General features: G+C 65.2%; 1 protein-coding gene across 3 annotated transcripts in view; it reads right to left on the bottom strand.

The window, feature by feature from the left end:
• TAFA5 (TAFA chemokine like family member 5) overlaps window positions 1–18,657 on the bottom strand; it is a 213,200-nt gene that overhangs the window by 87,817 nt on the left and 106,726 nt on the right. For all 3 annotated transcript variants that reach the window (XM_082421620.1, XM_082421619.1, XM_082421618.1), the window contains exon 2: window positions 1,753–1,902. In XM_082421620.1, the coding sequence (XP_082277746.1) occupies window positions 1,753–1,902 (150 nt within the window). The remainder of the gene's footprint in view (window positions 1–1,752; window positions 1,903–18,657) is intronic.

Consider the following 18,657-nt stretch of genomic DNA (forward strand, 5'->3'; position numbering starts at 1 on the left):
GAGGGAAGCACGGCGGGTCCCGGGGGCGGGCGGGTGGTCCCGGAGCCCCGTGCACCTCCAGAGTGCTTCTGGGCACCCCAGGCCCCGTGGGCGAGGCTCCCGCAGCCAGCTCAGCCCCAAAGGTGCACAGGACGTTGGGGCCTGGAGTGGTGAGGGCTGGGCCTGCTCCCTCAGGCCAAGAGCTCAGGCCCCTCCCCGACTCCTTCCCTGTCCTGCTGGAGGCCATGTGGGGCCTGAGCTCCAGGCCCCGGACCCCGAGCAGACTCACTGCCCCGGCCAGGTCCCCGGACAGTCCCGGACAGGGTCACTGGTGACACTGACCAGGGCCCCTGAATCAGCCCCATCCCCGAGGGGCCCTTCCTTGGGGGCCTTTCTCCCTTTGGGAGCCGCACTGGGACCCACCCGGCTTGTCAGAAAGCCTCCCCCTCGGGGATGATGTGTCCTCGCTCCTGATACAGCCCTACGCGCACTGCTGGTGAACCTCCCAGAGTGGCCGGGAGCTCACGATGCCCCAGCCCCGTGCTCAGCACGCCCGTCACCTCTCCCGTGACCTCCGCCAGCACCACCTGCAGCAGGCAAGGTGGTTCCCTCCACGTCCTAGGTCAGAGCAGGGGAGCCGGTGGGACTCCCGGGCGGAGGCAGCAGGTTGAACCAGGGAGCTGGGCCCCCAGAGCCCGTGCAGAGGCTGTAGCGGAGGGGAGGGACCGACCAGAAGAGCCAGGGTCCAAGTCCAGCTCTGGGCGACCCTGTGCATCCCTGCCGCCCCCACGGGATGGACCGGCTAATACCTTGGACCCTCCACCTTGACCGCTGTGACCGCGTCTCCTCCAGCCGCCCCACACCCCTGCATGGGGCCATCCACCCCAAGGAGCGTGGACCAACACAGGCAGCTGCCAGCCAGGCCCACGGGAGCCCCCAGGCCGCCCAGAAGAGGGGTGTCCCCCCGGCTCTAGCCCTGGGGCTGGGCGGGGCTCCGGCCCGGCTCCGACGCCGCCTCCCACACTCGCCCGCTGGCCCCGCCCCAGACCCCTGCTGGGCCCTGCTGCGTCCGGCCTTGGGACGCCCAGGTCCCCTGCAGAGCACCCACGGCGTCTCCTGCACCAGGGGACGCGCCCACGTCGGTGCCCTGACGGAAGCTGCGGGGACCGCTCCCCGCTTTGTAAAGACGGCTTGTGGGTCTGTTTCTGAGGACGGTCCCCAAAGGTACCACCTCCCGCAAGGTGCCTGAGCATTAACTCAGCAAGAACGTTAACAGGACGTGTCTCGTCCCCCAGCCTGCTCAGCCTCAGTGGTGCCACCAGCCTACCCAACGGGCGCATCGCGTCGGCTGTCCTGGGAGCCTGTGGCGGCCCCGCTGCACGTCACGAAGCCTGGGGCACCTGCCACCTGCCAGACCCGCAGGGCGAAGAGCCCCGCTGGCACCTCAGACAGAGACCACACGGGCATCAGGGCCATCTCGCTGGTGGCACCACCTCCACCACCTCTGCCCGCAGCAACCCCGACTGGACAAGAAATGCCCTCTGGCCCCGTGGGTACCCGGCTCCCCGCCAGCCCACACTCCACGCCCACGGCCAGCAGGCAGCGCTCAGGTGCACAACCGGCACCGCGGGGGGTGGCGGCCCCGTGCAGCCCGAGGCCTTGCCCAGAGAGCAGGGTGCCTCGCGGAATGTCCTGGGGGCTGCGGGCATCTCGTGGACCCTGGGCACACAGCCTCCTGCGGCCCCCGACGGCCGCCCGGGCCGGGGCTCTTACCGTCCACGCAGGCGGGCCTGGCTCTGGTGGTGCCCGCGATCTGCCCCTTCCTGCAGGCGCAGCGAGCCGTCTGCCGGGCGATCGTCCTCCGCGGCTGGCTGCTGTCGCGGTCGAGCGTCACAATCTCACAGGTGCCGGCCGCCAGCTGACCTGCAAGAGAGGCGCAGATGGGGCTGAGTGGATGCGCCTGGAGACCAGCCGTCCCGGCACCACACCGAGTGCCCACCCGGAGCCCGCCTGCCGAGGGACCCAGAGGGACAACTGAACCCCCATACGACGCTGTCAGACCGACCCTATAAAAGCCAATGCACCGGGTCAGGTCAGCGACCTCCACGCTTGTACAGCATGGTTTTGGCAGCCTTGCCTGGGCGACAGGACGTTAAACGTGGCCCCGTCTCATCCACGCCTGGAAATGAAGGGCTGAGTCACAGGGGAAGGGCCCCCGGTCACGAGTCAGGCCCTGGGCTGCACAAGGCTCCGCGATGGGAGGCCAGGCTGGCCTGGAGCGGCCTCGGGCTGTGTCTGGACCGGCCCAACCTGCAGAGAAGGGACCCGTCTCGTTTGCAGGTGACGACTCCATGGGTTTCACTGGCTTCCTCACCCCCCGACGTGACTCCTAAATCCAGGGAGGGCACCCACTGCTCTGAGGAGCCGAGGGGGCCAGCGTCGCAGCAGAGGGACACGCCTGCCCGTAAACCAAGGTGCTCTGAAGAGTGACACTGACCAGAGAGGCAGCGCCGGCGCTGGATGGAGGCTGCCGATGAGGGAAGCCTGGCCGCTGGCCCCAGGGAGCCTGCAGGTCCTTCCCGGGCCTGGCTGGTGTCCCCCCGGTCATCCCCGAGCTGTGAGCCTAGACCTCTTGGTGACACCAGGTGGCCCCTCGGTGTGGCCACACGGCCACAGCCTCCACCGGGACGTCCACTCGCTGCCTCACTTTCATTCCCTCAGCAAACAATAAGCGCCACTGTATGCCGCCCTCTGCGTGGGGCCCTGGGACCACAGTGTGAGGAAGCGGACGGTACTCTGCCCCTGAAGGTCCCTCCCAGCTCGAGGATACGGCCCCGTACAGATCCCAGCCCACCGCTATGCAGGGGATCGGCAGGGAGAGAGGACGGGGGTGCATGCTGCAGCTCCAAACAAGGCAACGACGAGGAGGTGACACTCAGGAGACGGTCCCCACGTGCAGAGGAGGAGGGTGGCAGTGTCCACCCCACAGAGGAAAAGCTGGCAGCTCCCTGGGGCTCCCAGGCAGCTGTTTCTTCAGCCCTGGGTGTCCTTCCTCATACACTGCTGTCACCCCTGGCCCCCTCCTCCAGGCAGCCCCCGGGTCCTCCAGGCAGCTCACTGCACAGGACTGCCCTGCCTTTTTGTCACTGATGTCACCTCCGCGTGCCCAGCCCGGCCTGGGGCCAGGCTGGCAGGACAAAGTGCGTGGAGTAGTCACTGGCTCCATCAGCCCAGGGCTGCCCATGCCACCTTGACCCGGGGGAAGCCACGTCTGGGTGTGACCTGACCCAAGAGGCAAGGCGGTGTCTGCAGTGGGTACCAGACACGCCTGGCCCAGGACTTGAAGGGAGCTGTGCACGGGGACCCCAAGCCAGCCGCCCAGAGCCCGTCATGGACGGCTCACGGGAGACCCACACAGGTGCAGGAGGAAGGATGTGGGCCCCGGGCCCCTCCTCCTCCACCTGCTGGCACCCCTCCCCTTGCTGAGCAGAGCCTGTTCCATGGCCAACACCCCAGTGCCGCCTCCCTGAAGGCTTGAACTTGAACATCCACTAACTAATTACACGCTGAATTATATACTGCACTAATAAGGACCAGGCAAAAATAAACAAACAGACGCGTAAATAAATAAGTAGATGAACAAATGCAGCAGAGGGAAGAGTGTCGTGGATGACGAGGTGTGCGTTTCTGGTGACAACAGTGGTTAGAGCCACAAAGAGACGTGATCACGGGCAACCGTGCATCTGAGGGGGCCCAGGAGCTCACGGCAAAGATGCTGAGACTTGTGGGCTGGTCCGACTCTGCGACGTGCGGTCGGGCAGCTGCGTGGGTTCTGTCCCGGCTGTTATTTTAAGCTCTGCGTGGTGCCGTGGGGCTGCTCGGGCGCTCCCGGTCCTCGCTGCCGCCCACCCTGACCCCAAACACCTCTGGCTGACGTCAGTGGCCGGCAGAGGCCCGTCTCCTCGGAACCTGAGCCCTGGTCAGTAACTAACAAAGCAACTGACCGACCAGCCACGGGAAACCCCTGACCCAGGCTCATCGCGCCTCCGGAGCCTGGACCCTCGTTTGTAAGGGTGTGGCCGGGCCAGGTCCCCGCCGGGGGACTGAGAGAGCTTCTACGTCCAGTGCACCTCTCACACGGCAGCCGTCAGCCTAACACCATCAGCCCCCCCCCCCAGGTGCCATGATTCTGGACCACACCCCGTGGACCAGTGGCGCTGGGGTAGGAAAGGACAAGGCTTCCAAGGGCCCCCCAGTTCCTCTGCACGTGCACCCACGTGGAGATGCGGCTGACAGCAGGTGTTCTGGACAGTAGCCAGTGCCCAGGGGCTGCCGTAAAGAGGAGTCACAGACTGGGGGCCTAACCCTCAGAATTTTCCCCCGTAGCCTGGGGGCTGCAAGTCTGAAATCGAGGCCTCGGCAGGGCCGGCTCTCTCAGGGTGGCCGTGGAGGGGGGACCTTCCTGCCTCTCGTGGGTCCTGGTGGCCGTTTCTCGCCTTGCAGTCACATCAGTGCCATCGTCACAGACCTCCTTGTATCTCTCCTCTTCTCACAAGGTCACGTTGATTAGGGTTCACTTAATGACTTCATCTTAACTTGACCGCAGCTGCAAAGACCCTATTTCCAAATAAGGCCATCGTCACAGGTAACAGGGTTAGGACCTGAATGTATCTTTTGGGGACACCATCAATCTATGAAAGGAAGAAAACTCACCTCTGTCTGAGAGTGTGGAAAAGCCCAACAGGGAACGAGCCAGCACCGGGGTGCATGGGCGCAGGCCACGCATGGCTCTGCGTGCCTTCGGGACACCATGAGTCCCGGTTTATGAATTTATTACCAGCTCACAGCCAGGGCACCCAGCCCGGCCCCTCTCCATCCCTCCACACCCGCGTTTCCTCGGCTGCCCTGGTCGCCCCTTCTGGGGTCTCCAGCCCTCAATTCCGTGTTGGGGGTTGGCTGTCTGCAGACTCGGGTCTCCTCCCGGGCTTTCATCCCAGGGCCTTCACGTGGTCCTCGCCCTGTACTGTGACCATCTTCCCCGGGCTGGGCTGGGTCTCGGATGTTGTCCCCGACCCCTGGAGGAGCTCACAGATAAACCGCTCCCATCCCCGGCTGCCTCGCCCCCGGGCTCCACCGCACTGTCCTCAGGTCAGGCGCCCCGCACCTCTGACAATGCTGGCAAACAGCAGTACGTGAACGGCCCCCACGGGCAGGTCCAGGGCTCCTGGAAGCAAGCAGCCCAGGGGAAGGGCAAGGGGACAGGAATCGGGTGGCAGCGCATCAGCACAGGGGCTCAGAATAGAGGCTCAAGAGAAACCTGAGGGCTTCCCTGGTGGCGCAGTGGTTGAGAATCCACCTGCTAATGCAGGGGACATGGGTTCCATCCCTGGTCTGGGAAGCTCCCACGTGCCGCGGAGCAACAAGGCCCCTGAGCCACAACTACCGAGCCTGCGCGTCTGGAGCCTGTGCTCTGCAACAAGAGAGGCCGCGATAGTGAGAGGCCCGTGCACCGCGATGAAGAGTGGCCCCCACTTGCCGCAACTAGAGAAAGCCCTCGCACAGAAACGAAGACCCAACACAGCCAAAAATAAATAAATAAATAAATAAAATTAAAAAAAAATAATAAATAAATAAAATAAAATATGTACAAAAAAAAAAGAGAAACCCGAGGCGCTCGGGGAGCTCGGAAGAGGCGGCGTCCTGAGACACCAGGTGGCTCTCCCCGCAGCTCACACAGCTGAACACGGAGTTCAGGTATGAGAGGGGGGGTGGTCCACCCACACCACGAGGTCGCCTGGTGTCGAGGAGAAGACTGCCCGGCCCTGCCCACGCTGTCGGTTCTGCTCTGGGGGCCGACAGTGAGCGTGGGCTGCACAGTTAACATACGGGTGGTACCTCATTGCTCACAGTACTTAGAACTTGACCACGTGGTCGGAACTCACCGGACTCGCCATGGACTCAGCGGAGCCCTCCTCCAAGGCGCTGGTCCCTCCCTGTCTGCCCACACCTGACCTGGAGCTCCGAGGCCCCCCACCCAGCTGCCCAGGAACCCACAGCACCTCATTCAACCTGCATCCAAGTGCGGGGCACAGGGTGGGGGGAGGACAGGCAGCCAGCTGGTCCTGGGCCCCCAGAGGACCACACTGGCCACCTTAACCAGGGCTGAGGTCCTGGACACCCCCTGTGGCACTCTGGGGGTCTTCTCAAGCCAGCTCCAGGCAGGCGCCCACCCTGCAGGTGGAAACCTCTCTGTTCCACTCAGATTTCTGGTTTGTTGTGAAAATGTCACCGCCTCGCACTTCAGCCCCGGTGTCCTCTGACCAGGCCAGCGGCTTCGTGACGATGGGCATCTCAGCCACAGGGCCTGACCCATGCACCTGAAGGCCGGCCAGGACCCCCTGGGAGCCGACTGCCCCCAGGAATGACCCTCCCCAGGTCCCGCCGTGACCGCCCTTCACCCCCCGCTCCTGAAGCTCAAGGAACCAGGGACCCCAGGGTCTGGGACAGCACCGCGGTTACAGCTGGGGGCACACGTGGGACACGGGCCTCTGAGAGGAGTGGGGAGGCCTGCAATGGGCCAGGCCAGTCACCACACGCCTCCCGGTGGGCCCTCCTCCTCTGGGAGGGGGCAGCCAGGAAGATTCTAGAGTCTGGGATCCCCCTTCCCTCGTCTCACCTCTGCTCCCTCTCTGTCACACACACAGACACGCACACCAACACACAAGACATGGTCGGCATTTTCTCCGGGGGGGGTGGGGTGGTGGGATTATAATTCTTTCTGTCTTCTCCCAGGTATTTTTGTTACAAAGAACTTGCATTACTTTTAAAACCAGAAAGAAAAAAAAATGCTTCAAAAATAAAACAAACAAGAAATCACAATTCCTTCCCCAACAGCTGCTCCCACCGTGCACACGGCCCACACCTGACCACGTCCTCCTCTGCAGGGGGGACACAGGCCGGGCCTCCCCGCAGCTGCCCCCCCAGCCCAGCCTGGCGCCTGGACCCACAGGCCCTGCCGGGGCCCAGGGAGGAGAGTATCTATGCGTGCACACGCGTGTGCCTGAGGGGTGATGGGCGGCTGCCGTGAAGACGGAAAGAAACAAAACTCCAGGGAGTCTCCTGAGGAGAAAGGCAGCACCATAAGCACGTAACAAAAGCCAGATGCCGTAGAGAGACGTGTAAAAAAAGAAAGAGACGCTCACCTTCCCCCAGAGACAGGCCTGCAGCTTCTCACTAGACGGCGGAGGTCAGGGTGCGCGTGGGTGGTCACGCAAACCCCCAGTTCTATGGCCTGATTCTGTCCCCTGACACTCGTGGGAACGTCATTCCACGTAAACAGCTGGCCACGCTCCCCCTGGACGCTGTCACCTCTGCCTGCAGCTGGGGGTCCCGCGGGAGAGCAGGAAACACCCCCCCAGGAGAGGTCAGGTCCGTCACCGCTCACCCCCATCCTGGCCACCCATTAGGAGGCAGCCTTGCCCAGCCTGGGGTTCAGACGTACCAGGACCTGCAGGGCTGGGATCTGCAGGGGCCCGTCCCTGCTGCTGGGACAGGGGAGGGCGCGTGCCACGCCTGCCCGGCTGGTGATGGCTGAGCCCGAGGAGGGGAGCCCGGCTTGGGAGCGGACCCCCAAGGGGCTCACTGCCTCGGTGCCTCAGTGATCCAGGCCGCTGAATGTGCCCCAGCACCAGGGGCCGGGCGCTCCTACCACCCACGCAGAGGCTAGGAGTGCAGAGCTGCCCCCAGCGACAGCACTGGTCCCTGAGGGGCCGGACCAGACCTGGTGGGGGGCCACGCCACGCCCTCGACGCTCCCCCATCAAGGCAAGTCCTACTACCGTCCCTGTTTCTACAGATTTTCCACGAGCAGCTCACAGAGGTTGCTCCCATGCCCAAGAGATTCTGACTGGGGGCCTGGGGCTCGGGGAAGGGACCCTGTGGAAAGTTTCCGTGGAACACGCAGCCAGCCCTTGGGGGCCTCCTGGTCCCCGGGACCCCGCAAGCTGTGAGCGGAGGGCCGCTGCCTCCCGAGTACTCACCGGCATGGTCCGTGCTGCTACGTTTCGGCTGAGTCAAGCTTTGCCGAGTTTCAGTTATTCCCTGAGCCGGAGCAGGCAGGATGGCCGGGTACCAGCACCTCTGCACCCCCAGCACGGGCCCCAGACCAGGGCGGCCACCACCCAGACCCCGAGCCCAGTCACTGGAAGGGCTGAGGGGGTCCAAACTCCTGCTCAGGCGTCATTTCTCAGTGAAGAGAACGGTCTGTAACCCGGGTGTAGGTTTCAGGAGGGCGCGGTCCAGGCCCCCGGCTCCAGATGGACAGGATACCAAAGGACGGCTCTGGGTAGCCGGTGCCCCGTGGCCTGCCGGGTGGGAAGAGGCCCTGGGGCGACTCAGCTGGGCCTGGCCCTCAGGCAGCCCCCGCCCCGTTCCCGGGAAGGCACCACAGCCATTTAATCCAGTCTGTGCCGACATCAGTCTGGGAGGATATCTGACAGAATAAAGGTTCACAACGACTGTGACAGACACTCAGAGAGGACGGCATTTAGCAATCACGAGTGTCAGCCCTGTGCCCGGATGAGAACGAAACCTGGGCAGCCGAGGAGGCCAGCAGGGTCTGAGGCCGGCACGGGGCCCGGAGCTGACCACAGGCTGGGTCACCACCAGGCACACGCGTGGCAAGGAAGACGGGGGCCCGGGCAGGTCCCCAACAGGAGGGAAAGACCCAGATGAGAAGGCGGCTCTGCCCTCGGGGAGGGTCCAGGCCGCGTAGGTGGGGACATGGAGACCCACACGGGGACAAGGAGGTGGGAGCCACAAGGCCTGTGGAGCCTGTGGTGGGAGGACCCGGGGGCCCTGGCTCGTCTCTGGCTGGGCCTGGGGCACCGCGCTGCACCTGTAACCAGGGCACCTGCGCTCTGGTGGGAAGGGCTGCAGGCGTTCTGTCTCCCACAGAATGGGGGGGTCTGGCAAGTCTGGGGGTGCATTTAGCATCTGCACGTGCCCCACGGCCAGCGTGGGTCAGGGCCTTGCCGTCAGCGTCCTGGGCCTCACAGGGCCCTTTGGGAGACGGGCGATGGTGAGTGGTTACAGGGAAGCAGGTTTCAGTTAAAGCTCAAGGAGAACTCATGACGACAGGATTGACCTAAATCAGACCCTCATCCTCGTCACCTCTGGATCCAGAACGAGCTGCTCCCAGCTAAGGACACCCAGGACGCCTCTGAACGAGAGCAGGCCTCGTCCTGCGAGGCACGGAGGGCGGTGAGATGCGCGGTTATGAAATCCTGCGTCAGGACCTGCCAATCCTTGTGAAACCCAAGAACGGCACTTTATGAAGTCAAGTCCCAGGCGCAGTACACGTGCTGTAGAACGCGCCCGCTGTGAGCGTGCAGGCCGTGAGTCCTCAGGCGCCCACCCAGGCAAACCCACACCCCCGACCTGCAGAGTGTCCCGTCTCCCAGAAAGTCCCGCACGCCCTTCGCTGCTGATTCCTGCGCCCCTGGTGTGAGCCACCACCGGTCAGCTTTCGGGACAGGAGCCCGGGGGCTGCAGGACTTGGTCGGGGGGACACAGCACCGGATGGCAGCTGTGTGTTCCCGGCTGCTGCGTACAACTGCTTTTAGCCAAGATGTATGGTCCAGGACGTTGAAACCCACCAGCCTAAACGACCCTGAGCCTCCTCCTCCTCCCGCGGCCCCGTGGTCCAGCCCGGACTGGCCCTGCTGTTCCTGCAGGTGAGGCCACACCAGTGAAGGCAACACATCCAAGAGGTCCAGTGGGTCCACGTCGTAGATACACTCAAATCGCCCCCGGGGTAGGCAGAGGCCCTTGTTTTCTGGGCAGGGGGAGGGTAGCCCACTGGCCTCGAGAAGGTGTCAGACGGCCTTTCCACGTGTGTCCTGAGTACACGGAGGGCTGCCAGCTGGGGGGATGGATTGGGGGTGGGGGGGTGTCCCAAGTGTGGAGCCAAGTGGCCGGCACCTAATCCCATCCAGCAAACCTCTCCCCACTGGCCTCAACACGACTTCCTGGGATGTTGGGCGTAGGTCGGGGTGCAAGACCGCTCCCCAGCCCTCTCCCTCGAGGGACCAGGTCCCACCGGCAGGGCCTGCTGTGATTCGGGGTGACGCCCTGAACCTCACAGACACACACAGGACATGGAGCCGCTGCGCTCCTGAGCTGGGAGCTTCAGTTCCCACGCTCCCCGGGCTGCAGAGGAGGGCTGCTGGGTTGGTCCTGGGCTTGCCCCCCGCCTCGGCAGAAGCCTCCCCCCGTAAGACGGGCAGGGCACCTCCTCCCCCCGGAGAGGCCAGGGGCAGGCGGCTCCTCGCAGGAGAAATCAGACACCAGTGAGGACGGGGCAGACTCTCCAGTCTCACCAGTCCCGCCAGCGACCGAGGAGCACGCAGCCCTTGGTGGGACCTGTGTGGGGTGAGGGGCGCTCAGTGCCGAGACCCTGAAAGGCCACCTGCCTTCGCCCTCGGAGTGGACCTGTAGGGGTCTGCCTAGGCGGGAGAGGAAGATGCCAGCAATCGGCGTGTCACTGCGCGTCGCCACGACAAACCAGAGAACATGGAGAGCCCCGCCTGGCACACGGGGATGTGGCCTGGGCCACTGGAAATCGTGGTGTGGATGGCCTCTCACGCCCCGGGACGCGTCCCTCCGCGGTGCGGCGTTTCCATTCTGCACGCGGGGCCCCCTGTGCTGCGCCCTCATGGCGCTCACGGGTCAGCAGCCTCACCATGTTCTCGGGCCACCACTTCGTCCACGGTCACCCCGAACGGGCATCCTCAGGACACATGTCCCCGAATCTGCGCTTGGCTCACTGCCAAAGTGTTACACAACGAGAAAATACTATTAGCGCCATCGGGAGGAGGAAAGAGCTAAGGAATCACTAGGGGTAACGGGGGGGGGCCCTGGTGACGGCGGGGAGCAGGCAGCAGTGTGGATGCCGCCGTCACTGCCGCTGGGTGGGGACGGTGGTGGGAGAGGCCCCTCACCTCATGCTCTCCAGCGTACGTGGAACATGTCACCATGCATTTAACAGCACTGGAGGAAAACAGAGCTCAAGGAGGGAGAGAGGCAGCTCCGGTAACCCAGGCAAAGGCGCTGTGCCGCCCTAAGGCGCTCGCAGACTCTGAGCATCCTTTAGGAGATGACTATCGTTACTGCCTTTACTGTGGGTTAAACTCACCAGCCAGTGTGGCCCGAGGCCAAGAGACAAGGTAAGGGGGAGGCGGACGGGGGAGGGGCGGCAGGAGCGGCTCCCAGGCTGAAGGCCTCGGAGGGAGGGGTAGGCTGGGAGATCCCCCCACGCCCGGCTCTGTGTCTCTGCGGTCAGGACACCCGCAGGGGTGCGCTCGCCCCAACCTGCTCAGGACACCCCCTGTGGAGCCCCGCCCCCATTTCCTTAGAAGGACTTCAGGGCGGGTTGAGCGCAGACACCCCAGGGACCCTGCAAGGCGGCTGCAGCTGCACCTGCATCTCCCGTTTGCAAAGGGCTTTCTTCACCTGCCCCTCAGCCACGAGCCCCCCACCTCCAGCTGGGACTCCGATTGGACAGCAAGCAGCTTGGCTCCCATCAGGGGACGCGCGCCACTGCCCGCTGCCCCGGCCCAGCACGCCCCTCTCCTGCTGCCCTTGGAACCCGGCTCCAGCCCCCACCCACGCTAGTTCTGCCCCCAAACCACAGGCCGCGGCCCTCCGTCTCCAGCCCGGGGGTGATGGGGGGCCAGGGCCCCGACGTCAGCAGGAGGCCGTGCGGAGAGCAGAAGCCCCGGCTTCCTAATCCACAGCCCGCCCCTCCCGGACAAAGCAAGAGCCACTTCCAAACTGAAGCCAACTGCCGAGACCCTGGCCTCTCAAACTAAGGGACCCACGTTTAGTTCCACCCCTAATTATGTAGACACTAGCGTGAGGGTTAAAAGAAGACAGAAAAGAACACCTTGCGATCAGACAGAGTATCACAGTCTCGATATTTGAGTTACACTGAAATCAAGTTTGTGGTGAAAGCCGAGCATGGCGTTCTGGATCGCCGTTCAACTTCCACTTAAACACGTGTGGCCGGTCCCCAAGTCCAGGTCCCTGTGGAAGGGTGTGGGGACCAGCCAAGGATGATCTCTGCATGGGCTGGGGGTGTGAGGGAGACAAAGAAATCAAGGGAAACCGGCGCCTCACAGAAAGGCCCCTCCCGTGGCCCGGCACAGGGGACCAGCCCAGGCCGCTCTGCAGCTCAGGCCTCGACGGGGCGGTGGCCCGACCCGTTAAGCTGTGGGGCCGTCCCTGACCTTTTGGGCGGTAGGACTGGGTCCCTGGAGTCGAGGTCCCCCCAACAGCGACCCTGCCTGGTGATGCTTCGCAGGCGACCAGTCCGGAAGGATCGGGGAGGGGAACTGAACTTGGGATATCGAGGGACAGGCCACCTTCGCAGACAGATGATCCTCACGGCTCAGAGCGCGGCACCCGCCTTCTCCCAACTTAAAGACAAGCCTTTGAACTCACCCTGCCCCGTAAGTTAGCCCCTGGCTGTCCCCAACGACACAACTGTGAAACAGAATTATGGCCTGCCCAGCAGAGTCACAGATCTTCTCATGCAAACCTCCCAGAATCCAGCCGGCCGGTCCCAGCCCGCTCCTGCCCCGTCACCGCCACTCCTGTCCACAGCCGCGCCCTCTCCTACCCTGGGCTGTCCCGTCCTCCCACCTGGGCCACGTCCTCCTCCCACGCCCAGAAGCAGGATGAGCTGGGACGAGAGGGGCAGGAGGCAGCCCCCTGCCACAGCCGGGCACCCCCTCTGGAACCTTCTGCTGGCTGCTGCGGATGCCCAGAGCCCCTGCCCGCTGCCTGGCCCGTCCCGCAGCCTCCTGTAAGTCTGCAGACGTGGGAAGGGCCCCCGGGAAAGCATGGGGCAGAGAGGAGAGAGTCCGCCTGTGGCCACCAGCTCAGCGAGAGGCCTCTGCTTAGAGACGCCCGCCCGGCAGGCCCTCCCGAGAGAGGCTCGCCCGGGCTCTCTGAGAGCCTGGCTTTTTCATCTGGATAAGAGCAGGTGGAGGGAACTGTGATAAAAAGGAAAAGAATAATGGCTGTGATTACGGCAACAGAGCAGGCTTTCCAGGGCCTCTTGGAACCGAGATCAAAGCCTCGCTAGTTAAGTTCCCTCCAGTGGCTCCCCTGCAGCCTTAACATCAAATCAGCGTCCCGCCCCCTTGGCCGAGCGCCCCTTTCCCCCCCTCCCCAGGCTCAGCCAGGCTGCACAGAGAAAGCTGCAGGGTGGGCCGCAGAGATGCCAGGTGACCTGGGCTAGCAGAAGCCACCACGTGGCGGTCGGGGACCTCCCCCTGCTGTCATTGCCACTGCCATCAACCCACAGAGGACAGGGCAGTGCCCAGAGGCGGGACGCTCGTCCTTGAGATGTGAGATTTCAGAGCCGGCTGCCAACTGAGCTTCAAGATGGAAACACAGGGACGGATCAAGGGCCCCTGAGACACCCTCCACCGCCAGCACCTGCGGAGACAGGCGCCCCCCGCGAGGAGCAGCTGTTTGTGGCCGGTTCTGGGCCCTCAGTCTGGGGAGGGGAGGGTCATTAGAGGCGGCCCAGGCCAGGCTTGCAGAGGGCAGAGGGGTCTGGGGTTGTGTGTGACCTTGTGGGGCTGTGCTCCGCCCTGGAGAAGGCTGGACGGGGACAGATCCCGCAGGACACACAGGCCCAGCGCTGCCCCTCCACCTGCCCGGCATCACCTGCCGTCCCTGGGCCCCTGGCCTGTCCTCCCTGGTACCTGCTGTCAGAGCCCGGCTACCCTGGGCTGTGCCCCCTCCCCCACTCAGGTCCACAAGGGCCCCTCCCCACTCATGCCCTCAGGCCCCCGCTGAAGGGACACCTGGTGGGGTGCACCGGGCCACACCTTTCAGTCCTCTTCCTCTAGCTGGGAGGGACAAGGGGCAGCGAGGACACTGGTGGCCACGAAGACCACCCCGCACGTCAGCGCGGTCCCGCTGCCTCCCCAGACTCCACAGAGGGGCGAGGCCTGCAGGGTCAGGGCTGGGCAGCTCCGCCCGGGAGGCCCTGTGACCCCTCCATCTGGAGGGGACCATCCGAGCCTGGATCACAGCGGCCTGGCCTTGCCGTCGGGGACCCTGGGCGCCTCAGGCGGGTCCTCTGTCCCCTGGTCTGCACGCTGAGCCGGGCAGACCCCAGCCCCTCCAGTCCGTGCTCCCCTGCGAGCCTGCAGGGCCCAGGCGGGGTCACCAGCCTTGTCAGTCAAGGCCCCCCTGCTCTGCAGAACCAACCCAGGCCTCCAGAATCCCAGTCGGTGACTCCACCCGGGCCCACCTCTGCCTGGAGCTGCGTGGCCAGCATCCCAGAGGCCGTGTCCTCTCTGCTGTGGTCACAGGGGGAGCAGATTCACCACTGCAGCCAACCCCGTACCGGCCACCGAGCCAGGGCAGATCCCCCGGCAGCGGGTGCCCAGGGCCCTCCTGACCAGAGGACTCGCCAGGCTCTGCCAGCACCCAGCACAGGGTGAGGGCCCCAGAGCGGGATCCACCACACACCCCAGGTGCAGCCGCCCCCAGGATGGCACAGGGTGCTGGGCGCGGAGAGGCTGCACCCAGACTCGGGGCGCCGGCCACTGTCCCTTCGCACGTCGCTGCGTGCTCTGTGGCATCTCCACCACACGCCAGGAAAGCCTGAAGGTGTGAGAGTTCCCTGGGGCCTCTCACTGTGGGAGCGGGAAAGAGGCTCGGGTCCCGCGAGAGCGACTGCCACCTGGGTCCCCGCACAGCGTCCGGTCCATTCACCGCGCGGTGAACGCAGCTCTGAGGAGCCGGGCAGGGCTGGGCAACGAGGCCGTATGGGGCTCTGATCTGCGGAGCTTGGTCTGACCGCACGGCTCAGGGTCCCGGCGTGGTCGCAAGGACAGTGCCAGGAAAGGGAGCCCGGGGACAGCTGGCCAGTCAACACAGCCCACACGGCCCCCACTCTGGGTTTTGTTGGGGGCGTCAGAGGAACAGGGACCCCACGTCTGGGTGCTGGAGGGCTCCCTCCCTGTCTAGGCGGCCTTTCCAGACCAGCTCCCTCCTGGAAACGCAGGGGGTGGGGGGGATGGCCAGCCCCGCCCATAAGGAGGACTGGTGTCGGGATGCCGCTGCCCACCGGGAGCCACACCCCTGTGCTGGGTGCCGCCCTGCCAGGCGCCTGAGGCTGCGGCTTCACCCCCGCCCTGGCGGCAGAGGGGCCAAGACCCCAGAGGTGGCCGAGGGCGCCCTGGCAGATCTCGTCCACAGCAGCCGGGCTCACTGACCTTCAGGCGGGGCTGAGCCTCCGGGAGCCCTGTCGGGGAGCAAAGCGGGGTGCAGACCCTCCCCGGATGTCCCTGAAGGCGAGCGCAAGACCCCTTGGTATCCCGAGCACAGGCCCCGGACGCCGCAGGGCTCCCCGCCCTCCCCGACCCCTCCCACAGCCTGCTGCCCTGCGGTGCCTCGTTCTCCCAGCGAGGGGGAAGCTGGTCCTCGGGCCTGGCTGCCTGGCTTCGGGTTGAAGAACAAGGAGCCGGGCGCCCCCTCCCCGGCAGACGGCACTTTCTGCCCCTTCCTGGCGCTGGACCCCGGGAGAGGTTCCGGGCAGGGTTTTGCAAGGGCCCAGGGCTCTGCTCCTGCGCTGATGCGCCGGCACTCATGGAGCGACAGTAAAGGGGACAGAACGCTTTTATTGTTCTCCTTGAGGCAGCAAATGCTGCCCCGAAACGTCCGTCACGAAGCGCCTGGCCTGTCCAGCTGGCTCCCCGTCAACTACCCCGCGAATGCGCCTGTGAATGCGGTGAGCGTGGCTGGTGGGTCTCCGCGGTCCCGGGGCCTGGCCCGAGCTGGACTTGAACGCTGTTAGCACAACTCTGTGAACACGGGGTAATTATGCTGCAGTTCACGACCTCGCAGAAGTCAGTAGAAGGCACGCCAGCGTCACTCTGCTCCGCGGGGTGGAGCAGCCCGCGCCCGGCTGGCCTTGGCCAGAGATGCCAGAAATCCGGGCAGATCCTTGCCTCTGGGCCCCATGCGCCCCAGACCTTGCCCACTCCAGCCCGCATGGCACCCTGTGCTGGCCAGAGCCACGGCCTGGAGACGGGCACTGGACAGCAGCCTCCCTCAGCTAGACAGAGCCCAGCGCCGTTCTGCCAGCTGAGCCCCTATTAGAGAATCTGGCATCTGCTGTGTCAGCAGCACAGAGAAGACCTTGGGTCAGCCTCCCAGGCTCCTGCCCCCATCCCCACCCCAGACCCCCAGGGCCCTCACCCCAGGAGGGGTCTGGCCTCTCCTGACCCCATTCCCTGCACCACAGACAGGACGCCCTGGGGCCCCGCAGGCACCTGGAGCCCAGAGGAGTCACCGGGTGGTGGTGGGCGATCTCCCGGATGGGGCATGGTGTCCACGCGGGGCCAGTCCAGACCATCACTTGTGAGTAGGGGCCACCCCCGTCCTGCACGTCTGGGACACTCCTGGCCCAGTTCTCAGTCTCGTGACCCAGCATCACTGTTAGCAGTGACACCCCTGGTGACCAAACATGTCCCTGGCAGGCGATGGGAGGAGGGGCCGTTTGGGCCAGGACGTCCCCGAAGGGCTGTCTGCCCCCTCCCGTTGGGTGGCTTGAACCCAGGGCTTCTGCCCGGGGCAAGGCGGATGTTTGGGGGGGGCGGTCCTGTGCTCTGAAGGGTGTCCGGCACCCCCGGGCTCCCCCGAGACGTGGAGACCAGACATGACTCCAAGACCAGCCAGGTTCCCCGGGGCCAGAACCACCGATGAGAACCCGACTTGGAACCAAACTATGACGCTGCTGTTTCAAAGACACTCATTTCAATCTGAAGTGAGCTCATCTGTCTTTCAGACCATTACTGGGCCCTGGGGATGCAGGAAGAGCCAGGGCCAAGGGGCTGGGTGCCGGCAGGAGGGGGTGGGACGGGGAGCCGAGCCGTGTTCCCGGGCCTCAACCAGGCTCCACGTCCTTCCTGAGCTGGAAGAGGGGGCCGAGAGGCGAGGTGCTCCCTGCGGTCTCACCAGAGACCTGCCAAGCCCTCGCTGCCCTCTGCCTTGCAGAATGTGCAGGAAATGACCCCCGAAGGATGACAGTGATGGTGGAGAAAACCTGCTTTCCCTTCACGAGTGGACTCAAAGGCTTCAGTGTCCCGGGGTTGGGGCTGAGTGCCCTGAGGCTGAGGGCGTCAGGGCAGAGCCCGGGCCCCCCTTCCAGCCCTCGGCAGGGACAGCTGAGGGGGAGGCCACTGTGGCGAGAGCCAGCCCAGGACCCCGTAAACCCCCCGCGGCCACCAGTCCCGAGTGTTTCCTCTTCCAGGAGGGGCACCTGCAGGCCAGGCTGGCAGGGACGAGCCCCCCCTTCCCGAGGGGCTGGGAGTCCTGTGCAGACCCTCGGCTGCCGCTTCCCTGCACCTTATCTCAGGAGGAGGCGCCCCTCGGTAGCGTCCCCGACGGACAAGGACACGTGTGGCCGTCATCTGGGCATGGGGAGCCCTCTGCCTTCCCTGGCCTCCAGCACCAGGGGGACAGAAAGTGGCCCAGGCAGGGCGTGGGGACAGTGGCTTGGCCTCCAGTGGGCCCAGCCCTCCAGAGGGGGCAGCCTGGGGGGTATCTGTCCCCACACCCTTCGCCCGCCTACCAGGGAGGACACAGGGCTGGCATCTGCAGCTCGTCCGGCCTGGACGGGACATCTGGGGACAGACCTCTCACCTGCATCGGCAGAAGGCCTGGGGAGGTTTCCTGGGGCTGCAGAGGGGACCAGGCACCATCCCGCCCTCCCTGGCTGACCGGCTTCCTGGCCGGGGCACCTGGAGGAGGCTGATGGCCTTGGTGGCTGTGGGCAAGGAGCTGTCCCCTGGGCGGGGGCCGGGTGGGCAGGGTCAGGGCGAGGACCCACGCAGTGGGGGGAAGGGCTGCAGGCCGAGGGGCGCCTGCTGGGCTGGGGGTTCCCCGCTGACACCCCAGCAGCCGGGGGTCCAGTGGGGCAGCGACCAGCCTGCCTGGCATCCCGCTGAGCCTCGCCTGGGTGGATGTGACGTCGAACACGGGAACCTGTGCTGACAAGTGTCCCCTCCCCGCCGTCCCAGCGGGGTGTCACCTCCCAGGCCGACCTTGACCCCTCTGACCCCGCCAGGACCTTCAGGCCGGACCGAGCCCGGTGGCAGTCACTTCCTGCCCCCGTGCCCAGCCCAGCCCAGCCTCCAGGGACCACAGGCTCCGGCCCGGCCGAGGTGCCCACCATCTCAGAGCCTCGGTTTCCCAGCCTGGGCTCGGCCTGGGCAGCCTCCCTACCCTGCACCCCGTGGGGTCCCTCGGGCACCCCCTCCCTCACCTGCAGCCTCCTCGCCAGTTAGAGTGGGACAGGGCTGGCCTCTGGGGTCCTGCCTCAGCAAGATCCGGGGTGTGGTCCTCCCAGGTGGGATAAGCCCAGACAGAGGGTCTCAGACAACAAAGATGGAATTCTGATTCTGCGGCTTACTCCCGAGGGTAAGATGGCACCTCTGTGAGCTCGTGGAAAGTGGGGTGGGATAGCCAGCGGGCCGGTTGTCCTAACCATCTCAGGGGACATCGTCAGCAGTACCACGGGGACACAGGGCAGCCTCTGGCCCCGCCCGCGCTGACACAGGTAGACAAAGGCCATTTCACCACCCCTGGGGCA

Source organism: Balaenoptera physalus (assembly GCF_965194825.1).
Source record: "Balaenoptera physalus genome assembly, chromosome: 13".
Taxonomy (NCBI): Eukaryota; Metazoa; Chordata; class Mammalia; order Artiodactyla; family Balaenopteridae; genus Balaenoptera; species Balaenoptera physalus.